General features: G+C 43.4%; 1 protein-coding gene across 2 annotated transcripts in view; it reads right to left on the bottom strand.

Annotated features, from left to right (window-relative positions):
* Window positions 1–23,715, bottom strand: part of cntfr (ciliary neurotrophic factor receptor) — a 106,083-nt gene that overhangs the window by 57,652 nt on the left and 24,716 nt on the right. The window contains exons 1-2 of one of the 2 annotated variants that reach the window (XM_027010376.2): window positions 13,643–13,812; window positions 7,583–7,664 (exon numbers count right to left, since the gene is read on the bottom strand). In XM_027010376.2, coding sequence (XP_026866177.1) covers window positions 7,583–7,664 — 82 coding nt within the window. In that variant the 5' untranslated portion in view covers window positions 13,643–13,812. Of the gene's footprint in view, window positions 1–7,582; window positions 7,665–13,642; window positions 13,813–23,715 lie in introns of those variants that run through there. The other variant, XM_027010375.2, reaches the window with a different exon arrangement.

The following is a 23,715-nucleotide window of genomic DNA, read 5'->3' as shown; positions in this document are numbered from 1 at the left end:
TATAGTTTATTGCTGTAAATTGTGACTTTTTTACATATACTATATTACAAGGATTACAGTAGATTGAATGCCTCTTCATATTGCCTGTTACTTAGTCCACACATTTCACCCAACATGGAGTTGACTGTGGGGAGGGCCAGTAGAGCAGGATCGCTACACCATCACTACACACACAGCGGGATAGTGGAAAGTTAATCACACAATTACAAAAAAGGCCAAGGAAAGGTCGACACAGCCAGAGGTTGGCAAAATTCCGGGTGAGATTATCCCAGGCGCGAGGAATTAAATTCCAGAAAATCCCTCTGTAAATCCCAAATCACCATCGCGGTGCCGGCTTGCCCCACGAAGCTGTGCATGTGTGCATGAGTATATGCATACTGTGCAAGCAAGAGTATAAGAGTATAATAGCAGAAGACCAGAGCAGGTCTGCTGAGAGGAAGCAGCACGTTTCATTTAAGCCTTGGATACATCCCATTAGGCCCCTTGCCTTGGCCTGCTATGTATTAATTAGGTATTTCTTGCAAGGCTAAATGCAAAAATACATACTAGGTCTGTAGGAAGGTGCATCGCAGGAGAACACAGCCACAGCCACAGCCACACACACACACACACACACACACACACACTCACATACACGCACACACACACACACACACAAATGCACACACATACATAAACATATGACAAATGTTTTAAGACTGACACTTTTTTTTTTACTTCTTATTGACAAATACATCCAGTTTAAGCAAAGGCTTAATATTTACAGTGTTGGCCATTCCTTTTTAAGACTTCTGCAATTTGCTTTGGCATGCTGAATATCAGTTTCTGGGCAAAATTTTGACTGATGGCAATCCATTCTTGCCTGGTCAGTGCTTGGAGTTGATCACAATTTCTGTGTTTTTGTTTGTTTACCCTCTTTTTGAGGATTGACCACAGTTTCTCAAAGGGATTGAGATCTGGGGAGTTTCCTGCCCATGGACCCAAAATTTCAATGTTTTGTTCACCAAGCCACTTAGTTATAATTTTTTTTCTTGTGACAAAGTACTCCATCATGCTGGAAAAAGCATTGTTCATCACCAAATTGCTCCTGGATTGTTGGGAGAAGTTGCTCTTTTTGGATCTTTTGATACCATTTCTTATTCATGACATTGTTCTTTGAGCAAAAATTTGAGCAAACCCATTCCCTTGGATGAGAAGCATCCCCACTGATGAATGGTCTCAAGATGCCTCACTGTTGGCATGACACAGGCCTCAGGTAGAGCTCACTTTTTCTTCTCCAGACAATCATTTGTCCAGATGTCCCAAGCAGTCTGAAGGGGGCTGCATCAGAGAAAATAACTTTTAACTCCAGTCCTCTGCAGTCCAATCACTATACTTCCTGCAGAATGTCAGTCTGTCCTTTATGTTTTTCTTGTTGAGAAGTGGCTTCTTTGCTGCCCTTATTGACACCAAGCCATCTTCCAAAAGCCTGCACCTCACTGTGCGTGCAGACGCACTCACACCTGCCTTCTGCCATTCCTGAGCAAGCTCTCATCCAAGGGAGTGAGTTTGTCTTAAAACTTTTGGCCACAACTGTACAACTGATAAGAGTCCACTGAGTGTGTTTTTACACAAAATGATCAAGGAGAATCAGTTTATTAACTTTCCAGCACATCTCTTTGACCCCCACCCCCTAAACACACACACACACACACACACACACACACACACACACACGACTCAATGTGAAAACAATAAACAGCTGCCCACACTCCATTCCACAAACAGTCAGGCCAAGGCCAGATTCAGTCTATATTTACTAACAAGCAAGAGAGAGACAGAGGGGGGTACTGCATGTGTGTGTGTGTGTGTGTGTCTGTGTGTGCCTGCATGCATGTGTGTGTGTGTGTGTGTGTGTGTGTGTGTAACCATCCTGTGTGTGTGTGCATTTGTGCATATGCGATCAAACAGATATCTGAGGCTGTCTGGACACTGTGAAGTTGCCCGGGGCGATACACTTAAGTGTTGATATAAAGCTTGGTTAAGCCAAGACTGCAAAAGACTTTCGCAGGGTAGAGTGATGCAGGCCGCGATGCAGAGTCACTCGAGGCAGATGGCTGTCAGCCGCTGCCAAGAGTCCCGTGCCCACTCCATCAGTCCAAAGTACATTCAAATTCATCCCTACAACTGAAGGCCGTATCTGGTAACGGTTGTATGCCATGCCCTGCAGTAGCCTGGATGCCTTGGCTGGCCGAATGCAAAATTCATTCTGAACATAAAGTGTTCTGACACTAGTTTATCATCATCACTGCAAGACTTTGAAGTATGATGGATTTCAAGGTTCACTTGATGTTTTAGTGATGTATCCTATAGTTGAGCACAACAAATGCTTCATATGTACAAAAGCACAATGGATGTTCTGTCAGTGCACCTATCATTTAAAATTCAGGTGCTCATGATTACAGGTCATGCCTGTAACCTAACAAATATGACTGTTGTCAGTAATGTCCACCCTTGGCTAAGATATACAGAGCTCATTAAAACATGCAGAGGGGGGGCTTCTACACATACTCCACAGGTTCAGAAAAATTCTGCAAACCACCTCATTAAACTATACAAAGCTGATTTTTGATCTCACTGCTATGGCTTAAGGGAGGAGTAACCTTGTCATACAGAACAATATCAAAAACATGACCATGAAAAATTCATCATCTTACAGTGATTAAATCCCATGATTAAACTACATATTCCCAGGATCTTTTATGAAACAAGTCATAATCCAGTCGCAGATCACAATTCATTCCATCAATTCCATTCATTCTATTACTAAGTAACCAACTTAGTGCTTAGTTCTAGATACACAAATATGCTTTCACATATGACCCCTGATTTTCTTGCTAAACTGTGCCACTGCAGGATTGCCGTTTCATCAGCTGTCCTCACACTGCAAATCATGTATGAACAAAGTCAAAAACTCATCCAACAGAGTGCACCCAAGATTACAGCTGCCCTGCCAGTTAAATGACTTTGTAGATGTACTAATATAATTCAACTGTGGTGCATTGTGTAACTGTTAAGATGATCCCAGAGCGCACACAAGCTGACATCAGAGGCTGTGCTGACCTCTAGGAGTAAACATTGCCTTGCCTGTTTGGGGCTCACTTGGCCATGTCATTTGGCCAATTGGCAGGAAGAAGAAACAGATATATTTCACAGTAAAGCTTTTGTGAAGGACTCATCTTGTCATTCAATTTATTAGACCTCATGCAGGCTCACAGGAAGATTCAGAGCAGATGGATCCTTTAAAAGAGCAACATCATGTTGCACACAGCTCAACACAATAACATCTATCAGTGCTGCAGCCCAGGGACCACTGTCCTCCCTTCTCTAGAGAATCCACAGTGGAGACAGCAAGATCAGAATCATGGCGCGAGAGGACCCATGATTTGTAAAATGAGGCTCCAGAGGTCCATTTGTGGTGCGATGCTATCTGAGAGACAGAGGAAGCAGGAGCCACACTTCCAATTAAGAAACAATCACATTTTCGGACAATAAAGGGACTTGGGCCGTTTTTCTTCAACCAACCTCCATCCACCAATACTCCACCACCACAAGCACAAGCACGACAAGCATCATGTCTCATTGTCCACCACTCAGTAAACACCAGGAAGAAGCATTTGAACATCTGATATTAACTCATTTGCTCTGATGAGTTAGCACCAATCAAAAAATCTGGGAGTACACACATCCTAAACTCTCTCTGTGTCAATAAACATTTAAACAAATGAAAGCAAAATATGTTCAGTAATATAAAAAAAGAAAGGTTTGCGATGCTGAGCTGTTGCTGTAGAGAACATTTGTAATGTTAATTCCCACCAAAGAAAACATTGTTATCGATGTGCATGAGGCTGAATGATTTATGTGCTGTTTGTGATTCGTTTATTTGCCAACAGACGGAAACGGTCTTACATTGGTTGGGTGAGGAGGGTCTCAAGGCACATTCTATTGTAGTTTGTTACAGAATGTAATAAGTGCTTGGTGTGAATCTCTAAAGTGGCACTGGAGCAGCTTCAGAGAGTTAGGGAAGATTATTTGTGTGCGTTTGCGCCTCGTAGGAGCCTGCTGACAGAAACATAATTTCATGTGTATGATTCATTTCATGGTGTTTTTTTTTGTTTTTTATGCCGGCCAGGGCTGTGAACCTGTCGGGTAGAATGCCCACCCACCCTTTTTCTCCCCCTTCCCTCTGTCTCTCCTCCTTCTGATGAGAGCTCTAAAGATATATGACAGCTCACTCCTGCTCTCTTTCGCACTGCCATGGCAGGAGGAGTGTGGCAGGTGACAGCTCCCCTCAGCATCCATGTTTGGGACGATGTGTTAGAACGCCCGGGCTAGGAAGCCATACACTCAGCCACACCTCAAGCTCACAGCTTGCCCCATTGTGGAAAAATTCACACCCACAGCCCATCTCAGACACTGGTCCTATTTTTGGGAAGATGTGATAAAGCTCTTGCTTTAAAACAGCTGAGAGGTGTCTGGGTAACAATATAGGTTAGTTCAGCACCGATGCCAAACAACAGCCCTAATTTGAATATTGAGACATGCCCAGTCCTGCATTCCATCTTTGCAATCCAAAAAGCCAACGTGAGGTGCGTGTCGTCATCATGGCCATGAAGAGTCAATCCATACTGCTCTACCAAATCCACACTTGACAAGGGTAGTGGAGCACTTTTCAACAGGGTAGCGGAGAATCAAGGACCTTATAGGCTTTGGGTGCCAAAATAAACAGTGGATTAAGAGCAGTACCATTGCCACACTCTGCAGAACGGCTGGTGGGTGGAACAGACAATGCCCAGATACATTCTGTCTCATTTGCACTTAGGAGCTCATGAATAATTAAAATGTCAGTGATGGGCTTGTCTGGACTTCTAGCTCAATGATTGATGGAATGAAAAGAGGCTTTGTCTGCTTGTTCCTGATGGAGGGGAGGGAGGGGGAGGGTGGTGATATTCTTGGCAAAAAAAGATAGGATTAGCACTGAATTAGCATGGAGACTTTGAAATGTGCCATCCTATTTTATTCCTTAATTTCAGCTAATTCTGTACCAAATCCAATGCTCTTAAAATAACATTTATTAAATTTCTGTCCTATGAATTCTAATAGTGCTTAATTAGAAAAAGGGGATCTTTTCAAATGTGAGTGAATGACTATGAGGAACATTAGGGTAATTACTCCCCAGACTGGCTAGTAAACAAGAATTTTAGCCAAATATATCACATATGGCAATGCAAAGAACGTGCTTGGTGTAATATGTTGTGGAGTGCACATAAGTCAGATTGTGTAACGCAAGGCTCAGTAATTGTCATTTCCAAAGTGGACTTTTTACTATCTATTAGGTTTTGTGAAGGACTCCATCTTCACATGTGCATTTATACAAGCATCATTTAACTGAGGTCATCATCTAAACTGATTGAACATTAGTAATATGTCTCTCTAGTGAAATTAATACATTTACTCATTGTCCCATGAGCAGGGGCCCAGCTAGCAACTATCTTGCAGCATACATCAGCCCCAGCCAAACGTCCCATTATGTCGCATCAACACAAATCTAATTGTCTACACAATCACACACTCACATGAGAGCAATCGCTCCACACACTCGAAACAGAGTGATGAACACTTTGATGCTTCATCACCAGATGAATAGAACTAGACAGCTGCTGTAAGCATTCAAGCCTCTAATGAACAAACACGGATTGTCACTTGTGTCTAGGTCTCCATGCTTACAAGTCTGAGAAAGTGAGACAGAGAGCAAACGATGTGTGTATGCATCACTTGCTTTATTTACCTTTTTAGCAAACTGATGAGTAGTGCTGAAAGTTTAATGACGATGTTCTGTGCTCTAGAAGCATGCACAAAATGACTCAGCCAGAAATATTTTTCATTCATTTACAGCTGGGTTTTTCATGCTGTGTCCAACTGGAATTGTATTTGACATTATTTATTTATATATACCTTCCTCAAGTATGCTAGCGTAATACCTCAGCTAGGCGGCTGAGAAACGTTCAAAATATTGTATATTTTGTGTGTGTGGGGGGGTGGGTGGCAGTAAAGAAAGCTTGTTAACTGCCATGTGGAGTTAAAATCAAGCTGAGAGCCCCACATTAGTGCATGAAGGAAGATGAGGGATGCTGACGATGTCATGACAAAGTGATTGGGTCATCAAACAGTGACATCACCACTCCAGTCAAGCTGCCGTGGAAACCCAGAGCTTTGGCAAGGCACAGTGGTGATGTAATTAGAACCGCAGGAGATTATGACCTGTTCTTTTAGCAGGAAGAGAGCCCAAGGCTCATGACAAGCTGAGTGTATTGAGCAGTTCTAAGCAAAATGATTGCCTGGGAACATTTAAGCTGCCCTAATTGATTTATTTGTGTATCTAGAACTAATTAGTCCAGGACATGCAAATAAATGAAGATAGAGGCAACAGAAATCAATTTCCTTAACACTGGGACAAGTATCTCCAGTTCTGTTAGGAAATATCTCATATGAAACACAACTAGTTATAACAGGGTTTTTGGTAGACACTCACATTTATGTCTTAATTAATCTTTTTATAATTAATTTTTATCATTCTGTAACTTTATAAGATAAGAGACAAATTAAAATGCTTGTGCTGTTCTGATAAATAAAATAGTAATTGCTTAGGTACTGTTATATGGATTTTCATCACCATATTATGTGTATGTCCAAGCTCTGCTCTTCTACTTCCATAGATCATTTATTCAATTTGAAGTGTCATCAGTTCTCCACGAAAAAGCAACTCACTGGTTTTTCATGCAATCATGTGAGATGCTGTCACAGACAACATGATCTTTTTCTCTCTCTCTCTCTCTCTCTCTCTCTCTCTCTTACACACACACACACACACACACACACACACGCGCACACACACACACACACACACACACACACACACACACACAGAGGAAGAGGGAGAGGGAGACAGAGTCTAGTGTTACTGTTTTCATGGGGCATTTCCACTGACATGTAAATAACATAATTTCTACACCTAAACCTAACCTTAACCTTAACCTCAATAACCAAAAGATCTGTTATTTTTCTAATAAAAGCTACATTTAGGTATCTAAAATCCATATGGGGACCATTGAATTGCCCCTAAAACCTCAGAATGTTCATGTTTTCTCACTATCGTGGGTATACTTCACTATATAGCACCCCCTCACCCCCATCATGAACTTGGTGCACATTGGTCTGGTGCACTAAGTTTAAACCTTTGATTGGCTATCTCTCTACAACCCATATACACTCTGCCCTACAGTTAGATAATATCAGACTGACCATAGCTCACACTGTAACACCTCTGTTTTTGCCAGAAGAATGCAGCGAGAGGGGCATAGTGGAAGAAAGGGAGAAATAGAGAGAGAAAGAACACAAAGAGTCATGGTAAAAGAGAGGACATGACATCAGAGCAAAAAGCAAAACAGTGTTACTGCCTTGAGCACCCGTAGTATGAGATGGAGGAAGTAAGTGCGAGAAGTAGTATGTGTCGAGTGGAAGTAGAGTGGGGGGTGGGGCTTACCTTGCTGGCTGCGTCGCTGGGCATACACCACTACCACAGCTGCAAGCACCACACAGCAAAACGACGTCACAATGTTGGCCATCTGCAGACACACACACAGAGGGGCAATGGTAAGTTTCCGGCCAGCTCAGAGAAAAACACAGCAGCAATGATGCCAAATGAACAGGAGTTTCCTCTCTCCGTCCTGCTCTCTCTCTTCATCTCATGCTCTCCTCCTTGCACTGTGTGTGAGAGTCTCCTCGTCCCCCGCCCTCCTCTGTTCTTCCTCCTTTCCTTTCTCTCTGTTTCTCCCTTCTTCTCCCCTTTTCCCTTATCTATCTATCTATCTATCTATCTATCTATCTATCTATCTATCTATCTATCTATCTATCTATCTATCTATCTATCTATCTATCTATCTATCTATCTATCTATCTATCTATCTATCTATCTATCTATCTATCTATCATCTTACAGCAGCTGATCTGGAGAATCAGTGGCTGCTGGGAGCACTGACTCCATACACACTCAAATGCACTCGTGCACGCACACACACGCAAACACGTGGCTTTAAAGGGCCAACAGAGACAAAAAGTGACCTGCCATTAGCCTCCTCTTCTCTGGCCTTAGGGTACAGAGACAGAGAGACAGGCAGCCAGACAGACCGCAACAGTGAAGGCCGTAGACAATGCCAGCCTCTGTGCATGGATACTTCTGGGCAGTACTACAGACAAGAGGTCCATTCCTGCTCAGACAGCTTCACTTCCTCCAAATCCTGAAGCCCCTCTCACAATGCCCCTGACTCTCTCTGTCTCCCTCTCCCTATTTCTCCCTTTTACTCTGTCTATCTTTTGCTACTTTCTTCCCATATAGTTCCATGCCCCTCCCCATCGCCTTACTGTAGATCTGTTCCTTGCAAGCATTTGAAGCCCAGACCAAAAACAACCCTTCCCAGAGACCCTATATCAATTCATCTCCCTGATTATCTCCAGCATCTCAGACATTAAAAGGATCCTACAGTTAAAACAACACACAGATGAACCTTTTCTGTTCATAAGCAGACATATAATGCAATATATGAGGCAAGAAAAACGTTTTTCCCCAGTTAAAAAACACAAAGTAAGCCATGGGAGGGAATGTAAGCAGAAGACTAATATACTTTTTGCACTGGTTTAATTGTCTCCCTTGAACCCAGTGGTAGTTATTCATTAAACAGGAAATTATAATGCAGTAATGCATTAAAGTCTAACATGCTGAGGGTATTTGAGTAGGAATCTTATCACAACATTGGCTCGCTAATTTCAAAGAGCCTTTCACTTCACATGTTTTTTTTTTTTTCTTTTTGCGAAAAAGAAAAAAACTCTTTTGGCTTAGAATTGAAAAAAAAGTGAGTGTGACAAACATAATATTTGTCTGGTGCTTTTATGTGTCCACACAGTTAATATGGAGGATGTTTAGCTTTTGGTCAGCAACTTATCAGACCTGAATTTGTGTCTGCTTGTGCTCAATTTATGTGTTTGTCTTTTAGCACCAAGCTGGATTCAGCCCTGATTTATCATTCCGTATTCATTAAACACATGGTGTACATATAGTCTTCGTCTATAGACTTATTTAGTTTGAAATATGGTATATTAAAATAGATGAAATGTCATATCTCTGTAATCTTTTTTAAGGTCGATATAAGTAAGTTTGTCAGTGGTATTTCTTTATACTTGTGTAAGATGATAAAATACATTTTTATAGTTTGTCTCTGGTGCTCTGGTAGAGATTGGTATGACTGACCAATCTCAAAATAGCCTATTTTTAAGGATTAAAAACACTACATGCGGCTTTCCTTGATATTTTCAATTTACCACCATAGCTCACATTCTCTTTATGTTGTCCAGAAAGTTTCAAGCCTATCATTTTGCAAAGTACGTAAGGATAGCCATTGATTGACACTTCGTGCCCATTCCTGCTTGGCAGACAAGAGATGCACTGACAGCAGTGACATTCAAATTGCACCCCGTCACTGCTTTAGAATTCCATCCCTTCTCCTCGTCTGTAAGTAGCATTTAGCCTATTAAACTCTAGAACAATAAGTTTGATATCTGACAGCTTGGAATCTGTTTTTCCTAATGACACCCTATGGCAATGTGGAAGTTATAATAATATCAGCCAATTGAGAACCATTTCTCTCCCCTTTATCTACTTCCATATTTATTTATTCATTTTTTATTTATGGCTTCAGTGTTGAATATGCGTTTCACTCTGTGGTTAATTAAAATATATAATTCATTGGAGCTGTGGAATGAATTTCTCTCTCTCTTCTCAGGTTCTTTGTGATGTCCTGTACAATTTGCATTTAAATTGGAAATTCAAGGAGGAATCTTGCCAAGAGAGGGTATGAAGTATCACAAAAAAGAATCCCACCTCGATCAGGACCCATCATGCCACTGATGGACACACCTGCAGAAATCCTAAAAGCCTCACTTACTCCCCCCCCCACTTTTCCTTAAGAGTGTTTCAAAATGTGCTAAAGCATTATCCATTATGAATCCATCTGCTTTAAAGGATATGAAGTTTAAGGTTTAATGTGCATGGCCTAATAGCAGTCATGTATTAAGGGTGGGGTGCAGTGGGAGGGTATGGTAGTGGACCTGTTGTTTAGTCTCACAGCTGAGTAGAGGCCACCTCCTGCCACGGGTTACAAGGCAAAAGCTTTGATTAGGAATTCTTCTGAAGAGTTTCCTCAGCAATCCCACCTGAGGTGCTATAAAATACACAGCTTAAACTGGAACTTCATGTGACTTTAAAAACAGCCCTTCTGAGTCCCCTGGGGGTTTGAAATGAGTCAATTAATGTGACACTCTATGACACAATGCTATCACCAAGCCACAGTTATTCATCTTTCTTGTTGTAAATCAGCATATACGAATAAATGATTCAAAGTAAAATACTGGAGGCCTTATGAACAAAGCTCTTGATAATTGCATTGAGGAACAAGACCACGATAAGTGTTTGTGTCCTCAGCCTAAAAATCTTCTTACATAATTAGGTTTTATGTGAGCAGAAAACAGAGATCCAAAGCTATAATTTTAATCAATTTTCAGCCAAAGCTCAAATTGTCCACAACACACACCCCCGAAACCCCCCCCCCCCCACACACACACACACATACACGTGCGTATGCACGCATGCACAGAAGCCCATCTCCTGTAATTAAAGTTTGCTTCCTGGACTCCTCCTGACACTAATTCTCCCCATCATTCGCATCCTATCAGCGATGTCTCAGATTAGCAGCAGAGTGACAAAGGCACACTGTGAAGTGGCCCTATATGCAGTGCATTCAAACAGACAGCCTGAGTGCTGTCAAGACCTGCCTGCCATGCAACCACTGTGGTCAAACTACTCAGCACAGGTCTGCGGGAGAACAAAGAGCTCCAATCAATGAAGCAGTAGTTCTCTGACTCCAGGGGTCTCTTTCAACACCTGTCTGTGGCACGCGTGTGTATGTCACTGTGCTCTTTCACATGTGAGCCTGTGGGTACGTGAGCATGCATGCGTGGCTGCTTTGAGCTCTGCTGGGAAAGGGGGAGGTTTCCAGCCATCTGGATTCTGTAGGCAGGAGTGGACCTGTTCCACACCCTAGCCAAACATGGGTCATGTCTCCAGAGCTGACCTCTCGACCTTCCTGAGTGTATCAAACCAAAGCAAACAGAGCAAGTCTGCAGGCGGTCCAGGCCCCTTTAGTACAGATATGCTCTGTTCCCCTAAAGCATGCTGGGAACAGGACCAGAGAAAGTCTCCTGGCCTTGTCTAGCCCATGCCTCTAGTTTAGGTTTAATGCCATCAATGCAACCAGTTCCAGGAGCACACAGAGCCAACTTAACCAGAAACAATCAAGCATGAGCTGTCAGTTAATACCTCTTTTATTTCTTTCCTATTCACTTCCCTGTAATCAATTAGCCTAAGCTTTAAAACAGGATTTAGTAACTCTGCACAGACCCTTTTGATAAATATGTAAAACACTTTGTGACTAAAACACTATCAACTGTACATTGATATGAGTAATGGATATTCTTGCAGCAATAAAGGGCACAGTAATTATTTTAAGGAAAACAATTTAGAGCCCTTCAACAGATGAATTAGCTGATGACTGACCCATCACCTACATGTCAATTCCATCTTAACCGGCTCATCTAACTCATCTATTTGGCCAACTCATGTAACCTATCAACCTCCCATAATGAGCCTCATTTACCCCATTGAACCTGTTGAATGCGGGTGGCCTGTGAGTCGCCCCCCAGCCCCTCATGTTTATCCACACTCTGCAGCCTCTCTAAATGAGTTACTGAGGGGGCATCTGTCCAGCCACGAACCACAATCTGTAAAGGAGCTCAGGGCTCACAGTTCAGAGTCACATCTATTTACTCAGTCTGCACAAGGCCCTTAAAATACAGCCTCTATTAACGGGTTCTTGAATTCTCCAAGGGCGGGATCCTGCCTGGCTACCCTGCATGCTGAAAGACCAGTCCAGCCTGTCCCAACATTACTGGAAGGCTAAATAAGCATGCATCCCACAGCAAGATGCACACAGGATGCTTTTTGCCCTCTATAAGCAGCCTATGTGGGTGGATATGCATGTGTGTGTGTGTGTGTGTGTGTGCGTGTGCGTGTGCGTGTGTGTGTGTGTGTGTGTGTGTGTGTGTGTGTGTGTGTGTGTGTGTGTGTGTGTAATCACAGTGGTGTTTACATTCATTCACTATAATAAAATGACTGTGAAGTTGAAAATAGCAATGTAAATGCAAGAGTTTTTTGGGTCAGGGAGGCAGTGAATCAAGCTGTCTGTTGATAAACAGAATGCAGACCGGACAGTCTGCCTGTACCACTGGACCCAAGCCCAGATTTATGCATCCACTGCGCAACTGGGAGAAATATAGTTCCAAACGGCATGGTGGATATGCCAGTGTTGTCTAATGTTGATGAATTCTGTCCTTCTGTTGGAATGCCCATATGATCACACACTGGGGGGGCACACCCAATCGGGAGTGGAGGGATGTTTGATCAGGTTGCTGGGAGGAACACGTGGAGGGCAACAGTGCTTATGATTGTTAGGGTCCTCTTCAATGTGTCTGCACCTCAATGCTGGTAGACCTCCTCACCCTCAGCAGACACAGGGAGGAATCGTGGGAGGCAGTCCCTCTGATCTATGACTTAATAAAATATAATTATCTATTTCTTCATCAGCTCCGTATCCCTGGGTGGACATCTGCCATGAGGAACTGGATCTAGGACTGCCTAATTTCTCTCTCTCTCTCTCTCTCTCTCTCTCTCTCTCTCTCTCTCTCTCTCTCTTCATCTCCTGCTCTGTATCTCTCTCTCCCTCCCCCTTCTCTCTATGTCTCTTCCTCTCTCTCTCTGGTTTCAGACTTGACAACAGTTCGTTCGGTTTTCAGATGCTTCTCCAAACACATAGATCCACTGCCGTCTCACTGTTTCCACGGGTGGGTGGAGCTATGCCAACAGCCCTCCCTAATGTACCATCATATTGTTGTGATTGTCCACTTGCTAAACCATATCAACGAAATGGCCATGACCTACAGGAGGGGTGAGACTTGTTTACGAGTGTGTTTGTCTGTAGGGCATCATCTATAAATACAGCTAAGCATGAAAGCATGGGTAACAGCTGGGTGGTTGTGCCCGGCGGTGGACTGGGCTGAGCTCCAGAAGCGTGGCTCCTGAACACGGCCAGACTTCGTGCCCTGTGACATGCGCACTAAATATGTCTGTGGCTGCAAACTCTGCAGGAAGACAACAGCTGTTGTTTTGATGAACCAATGAGCATGGACCTATAAATCACAGGCAGTGCGGAAGCAGCATGGTGCATGAGCAAAATTCAAAACAAAACAAAAAAGAAAACAAAAATCTAACCAAACAAAGCGTATTGCAAATTTGTATAGAATTACAGAGAACAGTAGAACTAAGATAGAATAATGGAAGGAGAGTGGCAGATAGATAGACACACAGACAGACAGAAAGAATAAAAGAGCAGCCCTGCCCTGAAAGTTAAAATGTGCACATGTAAAGAAATTCTCTCACCTCGGAGGATTCCCTGATGCAGAGCAATGCTGACACTTAACTCGCAGACTTCTTTCTGTGTATGTTTCTGGGTGCTGTCTCCAGTACAGCCTGTGTGAGTGTACACCTTTACCCTTCCCACAACTGGCTCCTCTCACCTCCACTGCCTGTAATCAGGGATCGTCCACGAGACCCCCACTGGTGAACAACCTAAGTCTGAGCTCACAGCCTACATTCCTTCTTATGCCTTTCCCTGTACCATGCGTACTGACAGCCAGTGTGTGAGTGTGTGTCCACTGAATTTCATCTCTGTGCATGGGCAAGTTTACATGAGTATCTCAACTGGTGTGTGCTGCTTGGCGGGTGACTAACTGGAAAGGTCCAGTTAGCTTACAGTCCACCTGGCGGTGGGTGGAGGAGAGACCCAGGGGTGGTGTTGGCAGCAGAGACGGGCCTGGGTGAGCATGTGCCTTGGTCACAGGGCTGACAGAGTTGTTAAGGCTCTATTCCCAGTTGCCCGCTCCTTTCATTGCACATTAGCAGTGCAATCCATTACAGGCAGGCCACGTTCATGGCTTCCTCCTCGCAAGCTCCCGGACTACACACAGGGGGGAAATATTCCATCAGCACAGGCAGTCATGCTCTCTCTCTGCCTCTAAAGAGATGGCTAAAACTCTGAGAAAAAGCAACAGGAGATAACAGGACAGTATAGACAGCAATACCAAAGAACCTTCTAGACACAGAGCATGCTGAGTTACAGAAAGAGTGTGACACCTGTTGATATTTCTACTTCTGCTCAATGTTCAGATGCTATGTTAACAAATGTACCATGAAGCAATGTTGATGTTGGAGTTAGATTTATGATTACAAGAATAACTTTTCTATGAAAATATGGCTTTTGCTTAATTAAATGGGTCATTATTAAAGTTACACATCGTCATCAACACAAGCCGAGAAGCGTGGAGCAAATGAAGCCATGCGTATGCACCTTTTCTGCCAATCAGGATCCTAAGGAACTAGCTCCCTCCCACCCATCAAGCAATGCTACTTTTCACAGGAGCCTCTCCAAGTTCAATTTCAGATTTCATTTGGCAGAACCGCGGGATAAGCAGCGGTGTCCCGAGGCCCAGCGGATCAGTGCGATCACCAGTGCGGGGCTAGAAATCGTCAAGTCTGCACCCCTCTCCCTGACAGAGCTCATCGATTTGTGCTGCCGGCGGGTGAGAGGGACAGCAAGTGAGAGAAAGAGTGAGAGACAGAGAGAAGAGAGAAAGCTATGAGAGAGAGAAAGTTCCAAGAACGAGAGAGAGGGAGAGAGAGAGGGGAGAGGATGAGACAGTTTTCTGTGAAGTGGAACCTCGGAGCAGGACACCTGGGCAAACAGTGCTGAGATTATCAATGGCTGGTCTTAGGTGCTATGCTCCAGCAAAAGCCGCATGCTAGAGAGAAGCACAAGGCTGGCCTGCTGTGGCTAATGCCTGGAGCACGGCAACAGAATGCACTGAAGAGAGTGAAACCCTGTTTTGATAAGGGAAAAGACAATTAAACAAAAAACTGAAAGCCTTGCAATAGAAGAACCAAGGACCATTGTCAGGGGGAACTCTGGAATCTGGCCTAGAAAAATGTAGTGTACTGAAGAGGCTGAACTGCACAACCCAAAAAGAGTTTAACAGAATTCAAGTGAAGCTCAAATAAAGGCAAAACCTTTTTTTTCATTCTGGAAAGCAGAAATGTATCTGGCTATCCAGCAATCCTCACTCCTCATTTCTCCCTGTATACAGAGCGCACTGGCGTACTACAGACCACTGAAGGCCTGTCCATATGGTAGCTGCACAGCCTAAGATTGCCCGCTCCAGAAAAAAGAAAGAAAAAGAAAAAAACCTTAGCCCTTAGCAGCACACAACAGTGCAATTGACAATTATATTTTGCACCAGCTGGAGAATGCCTGTCTCAAGAATGCCTTAGAATTAGATTATTGATTTGTTTATATCTTTTAGTCATTGCAAGTCAAGACAATGCCAGCTTTTTTCTCCATCTTATCTAGAAAGTCTAGACAGCTGGTAACCTCTAAGAGCAAGTGATACAGTATATCCATAGCAAACAGTTCCATTTTCAGCTGCACCGAACTAAAAGTATGGTAATAGTGGAATTCCTTATTTGTAAGGTACTATTAACTTTCTCGTTTTCAATAATATTCTGCATTTTGATTGCACCGCGACAAAGCACCTAACATGTTTGCTGCCCTTCTTACGAATGCAACTCAGCAGAAAGTAAAAGCACTAATAGCATGCTAATAGGGACCGCTAATGGAGTTTATTTTCGGGCACTTCTTTTGTGTGTCTATCGACTTGGATCCAGCAGGGATAAGAGGGCATGCTATTCTTTACACCTCCTAGTCCCAATTGCCTTCAACTTGTAAGCTAATATATTTTGAGCTTCACTGATCTATTGATCCCCACTGCTACTCAAAAAAAAAAGTCTTTTTTAGCAGGAGGAAAATTAGATTAAAAAACCTTGGCCTTTCAAGGAGAAAGACTATATTAGCATTTTGATAGTTTGAAGGTTGGGATTAGGTAGAGATGTGGCAACGTGGTGTCCTGTTTAAAGATCGGGCTGTGTATTACTAGCAAGATTTTAATCAAGCATGCAGCGTGGAAGGGTTACAAGCCCACCATTTTGAAGTAATTTATCGGCAGGAGGGAAAAATCCCAAGTTGCAGTTATCTCGAGCACATCAACGAGAGAACTAAAGCCCATATCTCTGGTTATTGAAGATGCACAAAGAGGCGATCCTGGGTTGTTTATACCCCTCTTTCCACAACGCTCCTCCCAGCTGGACACGCGCATTCGACTGACTCCCCCCTCCCTTCTCGAACCTTTCATTGCGATGGTGTATAATAAACACTCTGCACGGCCATGTCTGCTGCCGCCACAGCGAGCAGCATCAGCGGCAAATGCATTAGTCGCTCTATCGGAGAGCGTATTGATCTCCTTCTGAACATGGTTTACAGCTACAAGAAAAAAGAAAAAAAGAGTCTGCAAAAGGCGGGATGCGGGAGTGGAGCATACATTTTATTACAAGGCCTGGCTCACAGCCAACGCTCCATAGCTACATTACATAATTACAAAATGGCTCTGAGGGAACGCCGTGACTGAAGGGAGTCCTAGATATCAGTTTATGAAATGGGCTGGAAATGTAAATAGGGGCAGACCATGGTACTTATTTTAAGCCACTTTTGGTTTATCACACAGAATCAAATGTGCCACGAACACTGAAGAATTGAATCACAGAATCACCAATTCGCTTCATAGCCTTACAGTTGAATGCAGTTTTTCATGGGCAGCTGTGCAGGATTGTTGTCTCATACTTTATGAAACCAGCTATGCATATTCCGTTAATCCTAGGCTAAATGTGTAAAGTAGGCCTACACATCCACCTAATGCAGTTGTGGTAAGTAGCAATTGAAACCACTTGGCTTGCTTGATATGCCAGAACAAACACACAAGCCTTTGTCCATATTGTTGAGGTGCACTCCACTGCAGAGTTACAGGCCAAGCCATAACATAGGTGCCATTCATACATCATCTTCATTTATTCTCCTTATTTGGTTTTCACTTGGCATTGGCATCAAAGCCAATGGAGGAAAAAAATCCCACCTTAGCTCCAATCACTCTCCTGAGTTTCAGGAGTACTTATACCCTTGACTACTAAAGCAAGCAAGCTGGTCGAAAGCAGAGTAATTGTAATTGTCAGGCTGAGGGAGTCCACGTTCTCATCAGGGACAGTGGAGGGGGGTTCCTCTAACCCACCCCAATCAAAACCTGGAACATGAGGCTCGCCTCCTCAGCTCCAGCAGAGATGGAGGCAGCAGCCAGGCGGAGGCAGCGGCAGAGCAGATGCGTGAGAGCCACGGATAGGCGCTCCCCACGGCGCTCTTCAAAGTGTCCCACCTCACTTACCGGAGGTTCACCCAACGTCTGCAGGCGAGCTGAGCCAGACTGATACAGCGCTGTTACCCATCCTCTGGTGGGCCTTTTGATCGAGGTTGAAATGGAGGGAAAATTACTGTGCATGATTTGAACAAAGAAAATCTGGAGATGGGTTTCCACCCCCCACTCACACCTCCTTGTTTCCGGTCTCGCTCTATATCGGGCAGACGTTGCTGTGAAAAAAGCATTACAGTCATGCAGTTCTTCTTTAATGAAAGCAGAGTTAATACTGGTGATTTCCTCAGATCCGGTCTTTCTTTCTCTCAGTTTGTGTAAGGTCCTTCTCTGGTAAGCTTGATTTGATGAAGTTGGAAGCATAAGTGGTAATGCTAGAATTTTTTGAGCTCTGATCTATAGAATCAGTCTGGCAGAGTCAGCTCCCCACAAAGGGAGGTGAAGTTGCTCCTGGATCGCTTCATTCTGTGTTGTAAGCACAACACAAGCACATCATAGTGAATAAGTTTAAAGCATCAATAAAGAAGTGTTCATTTAGAAAACAAATCCATGCACTTACACTTGTTAACAATGTAAAACAATCATTAAAAAGGGTAAGGATGTTATCATTCATCTGTAAAAAACGAGGGAAATGAGTCATTGCGTTTTGAAGTCATAACACTATTTCTGATTTAGGATTCTGCTGCATCCTAATAGATAAAGAGGATTTGTCACAATGACATGAATGACCATAAGGACAATTATAATACAGGTATGCACTATGCACAAGGTAATCAAACATCACACATACTGCCGATTAAATCAATTTGGAATAAGGTAATGAGATGCTGCATAATGAATAATTTAAATTAGATTTTAATCAACACAAGATTAATTTTCCCTTGTCCTATTTACAGACTGAAATTCTAAAACACTCAACTGAACATTTGCATGCTATTCATTAGCATTCAGGGGGAAAAAACGAAAGCCAGAAAAATCTTTTCAATCTGCAGCTTGCCAATACAACTATCACCCAGTTATTAACTTTGTTATGCTGTGCAGTAGTATCTGTGTCCTTGGTTGTTATTCTTTGAATAATATTTGATGAATGACAAGAGGAAAGGGAGAAATCCCCATCCGTGGGATCAGAGTGGATTAAAAGCTGGAACACTCAACCCCACACCCCCTTTACAATCGAGGCAGGCATGGAGAGGCGAGGCAGCAGATTTCATGGCAGCTTTTAAAGGATTAGGAGACGAGCCTGTGCCTTTTGCATCCCCCTGCCTCCAACATCTACCCCCACCTCACCCCCTGTCGTTCTGAGATCATCACCCAAGGCATTTTTCATTCTCCTGAGAAAAAAAATGCATAAGTACGCTCCCCTCAAGAGCTCTCCATTTTGTTGAGGAGAAAATGAGAAGAAAGAGGAATGGAGATGACTCGTGTTCAGTGTACTAAATTAATCTTCCCTAAGCTGAATATATGTCAGTCCAAGACTAGCAAATTTTGACGGTGAGTCTGGTGAAGAATTTTCTTCACTCAGATGGTTTAGTTAAACGTGTTACAACTGCAGATATGTCGGTGTAAATGATGCTCATGCGCAAAGGATTTGGTTTGTTTATAAGGAGTCTTTTGTTTAGTCATGTTGCAGGTTGATTTATTGGTCAGTGTTCTGGCACATCTAGTGATGATAAAATATTACAAACATGGCTCTGAGAGTGAACCGCTAAATCTAAATCATACACGCACACACACACTCACGCACATGCTCACATACAAGTCCTCTGGCTGACCATTACCCATGCTCTCTCCTTTAAACTGCTCTCTGGTAAAAATGCATATTGGCTCTTTGCTGCACTATTAAAGCCCTCTTTGAATCATGATTTAGTGCACAGGTAGCAGGGGAATTGGGGGGGCTTGGTTTAAACACAGACATATCTGAGAGCGGCCGCTGGCCATGTGACACCCCACAAGCACGTCCCATGCCATCAACAAAGACAGCAAGGGACGCTGCCAGCGCAGCACTCAGACCAGCCCTGCCCAAATCCGGTTTCAAGTTATCACAGATGAAAGGGAATCCTCCTTTAAATGGGAGCGAGATGGATCCTCTGGCTCGAAGGACCACTTGGGACCTGAGACAAGAGAGCAGCCCCAGGTTTTACAGCACCAGTGTTTTGCAAGTCATCTCGGGCCACTGTGTGGGACGGGGAAGAGCGGGTGGATCCCATAGGCAGGGCGGGTGGATCCCATAGGCAGGGTCAGCCTGCGAAGGCGGAGACGCCAGCAGAGGCACTGGGGGCCAAGCAGGTGGCAGTGCCGTGGCTGAGCTTGCCATTTCCAGCCCCGTGCCAAACACCACGGCAACAGCCCCAGAATTAAACAGATTTATGCAGCCGAGCACCGTGAGACGCAGCGGATTAAGGAGATGGAGGAGTTCCATTAATTTAAAAAAGCGAACCGCCTGCAAACCCCAGCCAGGTCTAGTGGTCTGGAACAGTAACAGTGAGGGATTAGCAGTGAGAAAGGCCTGGGAAGGAAGCTGTTTGGCCAAACTAATTAACGGAACTGCAAGCGAAAATAAAAGGCAGGGAGTGAGAGAAAGAGAGAGAGAGAGAGAGAGAGAGAGAGAGAGAGAGAGAGAGAGAGACAGAGAGAGAGAGAGAGAGAGAGAGAGAGAGAGAGAGAGAGAGATTCAGTTGAGCAATGTGCCTTCGAGACAGCCAGGAACAGGCTGGAATTCAGAACCAAATGAAAAGTGAGGAGGACAAAAAGAGGAAGCGAACAGGCATGGTAAAATCATAGCCCTGAATATGAGCCTGGGAGAAGAAAGACAGACAGAGCACTGGTGGAGGCAGGGGCTGATGCTCTGTGTTAATGGCACCCAGGCAAATCCCCCCGAGGCCGATCATGTTGCCACGGTGGAGAGTGGGGGTGGGGTGGGGTGGAGTGGGGGTTTTGGGAGAAAAGAGGAAGGATAATAACTTGCCAGAGACATGTAAGATTATCCGGGATGCCACACCTACACTTAAACAATGTTGCATGATTAGCATAAGAATAGCCAAGTACTGTCCACAGCCCCCTTTATATGTGTGCATAGGATATAAACGTGTATTGTGCAGATTTTGAAATGCTGCTCTCATAGTCAACATGGCATTTTCCAGATCCTGATACCATAAAGGCAGCTGTTGATCCTATAGAACCTGAAAAAACATATTTCATACATGTTCCAAACACTGAAACATCTGTTCATTAAGCCTGACTTTTACACTTCTGATCAACTTTTATAAAATGATCCATATAGGTGCCTTTCAAGAGCTATTTCAGAAGTAGGTTAAAATCAGATTAAATTCATTGGAAATTAGAACAACTTGTGTGCAGATTTTTTCATTATGCCTCACCCCCCACTGGGGCTTATAGTGTGAGTCACATCACTTGTACGCTCATAATACAATCACTGCTAAAAGAATACTGCAAAGTCACATGCTATTTTTAGCCCATTGCTCCAGTCCAAAATCTGACTGCACTTAAGTGATGTAAGGAAGTACTGTTGAATCCCAAACATGCATATTCGATGGCCTTTCCAAAATCAACTCCTGTACTTGAGATCTTGTACAGTTTCCCTTTTGCCTATGTTCTTTTGTTCCACTGAAGGCTATGGGAAAGTTAGACTGACATTTTAGCCCATGCTGAGCCCAGATGTTTTTTTTAATGTATTATTTCTGGCGACCAGAGGACATGCTCTCTGTTTTCAGCAGAGGTCATCTGAGAAATCACTGCAGAAAAAGAGAAATTAAACGCTCTCAGCTTTGTCAAATTAGAGAGAGCAGTCAGCAGTATAAATGATTTTTTCCTAGAGCGTCGACATTAAGTTCAGAGCCAGAGAGACAAAGCAAAGCAAAACTCACTCGAGCATGCTCACTGATGGCTATTCGGGTTCTAGATAATTAGTTGAGTTACTACAGATGTAAATTTGCACCAGAGAATATAGCACATGAAGTTTAATACCCATGTTGCTTCTTTACTGAAGGCTTTGTTCATTAGTCTAAATGCAAATGTTAATGTACCTTTGAGGCTTGCAGAGCTTGCTTTCAAATACAGGTTGATGGGGAATCATAACCAAAGAACAGGTCTGCATTACCATTGGAGAAGAAGTTTTAATTTGCATCATATCTATAAAATCTTTTGCAAGGTCCACTAATTGCACTGCACCAGATTTCCTACACTTCCAATTACATTTACCATCCCTAAAAACACATTTATTAATGGCAGAAAAAAGTTAATTTATCAAGAATGACAACATCTTGCAGCCTTATCTCATTTGTGGTGCACACTAAATTGATCTCATGCATCTGGCTTGGCCATCATATCAATTGGCAGACTTTCACGTGCCACGTAGTCGCCATCTGGTGTGCTCACCCAATTTAAGCTGACGGGCAGTAATGGGAAGGAAGTAATGTCACAGAGCAGGCCCTGGAAAAGCAAGCCACACAACCAGTGGCAGAGGCACATGTGGCAGGGTGCAGGCCAGCGCCAGTCCACCCACCCGTGCCAGAATAGTCCATAAACTGCCCATCTGGCTACAGGCTTCCTGGTGATGATCAGCCCTCAGCAAACGTACACGGCCAGGGCACTCAGTAGGCCAGCACCCGCTCAAAGCGCTCCAGGCCCATGCCAACAGCGTTAAACTGCAGCACGGCTGTTATGGAGGTCATCCCTTGCAAATGTTGAAGATGAATTGCAAATGTGGAGGCCAGTCTCACCATGTGCTGCATGATCAATTGCATATTAACCCTGAATTTTGTATTAGAATACAATAGACTGGTCAGAAAGTCTTCTGAAGGAAGACTTCCTCTATTAAAAAGGAATAAAAAACAACAAAAGCCAAACACAATGTACTGTATTTAAGAGGATGACTGATAGTATACAAGTTAAAACAAGCCTACTCCACTTTTTCCCCTAATAAATGAGAAAGATAGATAGTAGTTACTCTTCTTGGCTCCTTTCCCTTTGAACCTAATGACACCAAGCTACTCCACTTATGTTCAAAACACACCAAAACACCCTCTCATGCATCTGTCTTGTCTCAAAGCACCTTTGAAGACTGATGTACTTTGCATAATAAGCCAAACAGAGATGCAAATGCAGTGTTCACACACACATATGAAAAAAAAACCTCTCCCCACCTCCACCCAAAACTAAAGCATTGTCTTCAGAGAATAAACCCCTCCTCTGAGGGAGTCACCCATTATTTCCTCTGCAAGAGAGCCTTTGGCTTTGAAATAATTCTGATTTCCATTGTCCACCGTTAGTCAAAGTGGGGGAGAGGCTGCCACTATTTGATGGCAGTAGCAAACCAGTTGTTTTGTTTGTGATAATGTGGTTTTAATTACCGTCCCTGAGGTGTGATGGCTTAAATTGAGTTCTGCTTTTTTCCCTTAATTTTACAGTTGAGCAGGCGAGCTGTAAATCTCAGCCTAAATAACCTGTCACATAGTCAGTCCATCAAGGATACAAAAAACTGATTTTTTTTTTCTTTTTTTTACTACTGAGACCAGCCAAACTGAGTTGAGAGGGATATGTCATTGTTGGCTGTGTTCCAATATCCCAACCCTTCTCACGAGGGAGTTGAGAACATGCCCAGGCATCCAAGACACCCTCATCAAGATGCCCCTGATCTATGCCTCCTTCTTACTCTTTTGACTTAATGCTGTGGCACCTGAAGAGATAAGAATGTGAGGAGTGGGGTGTGGCAACACCTCTGTGGCTCTGAGCATGTTTACACTCATGGCAATATACGAGGCAAGGTTTTCCATTCACTTCTGGAAGCGAGTATGTGCCAGATACAACCTTTTACTCATTTTACATTTACATGTGATCCTTTGGCAGACTTTCAAAAAATATATACAACAAAAAGATGGCAAAGTGATACTAAAGTACACAGACCATGTGATTATTTCCCTGTATAATGACATTTTAAAAACTTTCTGCCACTTTTTGGGGTGCTATGTGCACTGAAACTGTGTATTTTGGAATTCCAACATCCATCCATTTGCAACAGCCATCCATCCATTTGCATCACCACAGCTGTCCAACACAAATCACCTTAACCTTGCTTCAGATGGCTGCAGAATATCCAAAATCCCCTTTTTGGTGTCCTGAAGTGACCTGTAG

This window comes from Electrophorus electricus, chromosome 17, assembly GCF_013358815.1.
Source record: "Electrophorus electricus isolate fEleEle1 chromosome 17, fEleEle1.pri, whole genome shotgun sequence".
Lineage (NCBI taxonomy): Eukaryota > Metazoa > Chordata > Actinopteri > Gymnotiformes > Gymnotidae > Electrophorus > Electrophorus electricus.
This window is presented reverse-complemented; position numbering and strand designations above follow the sequence as displayed.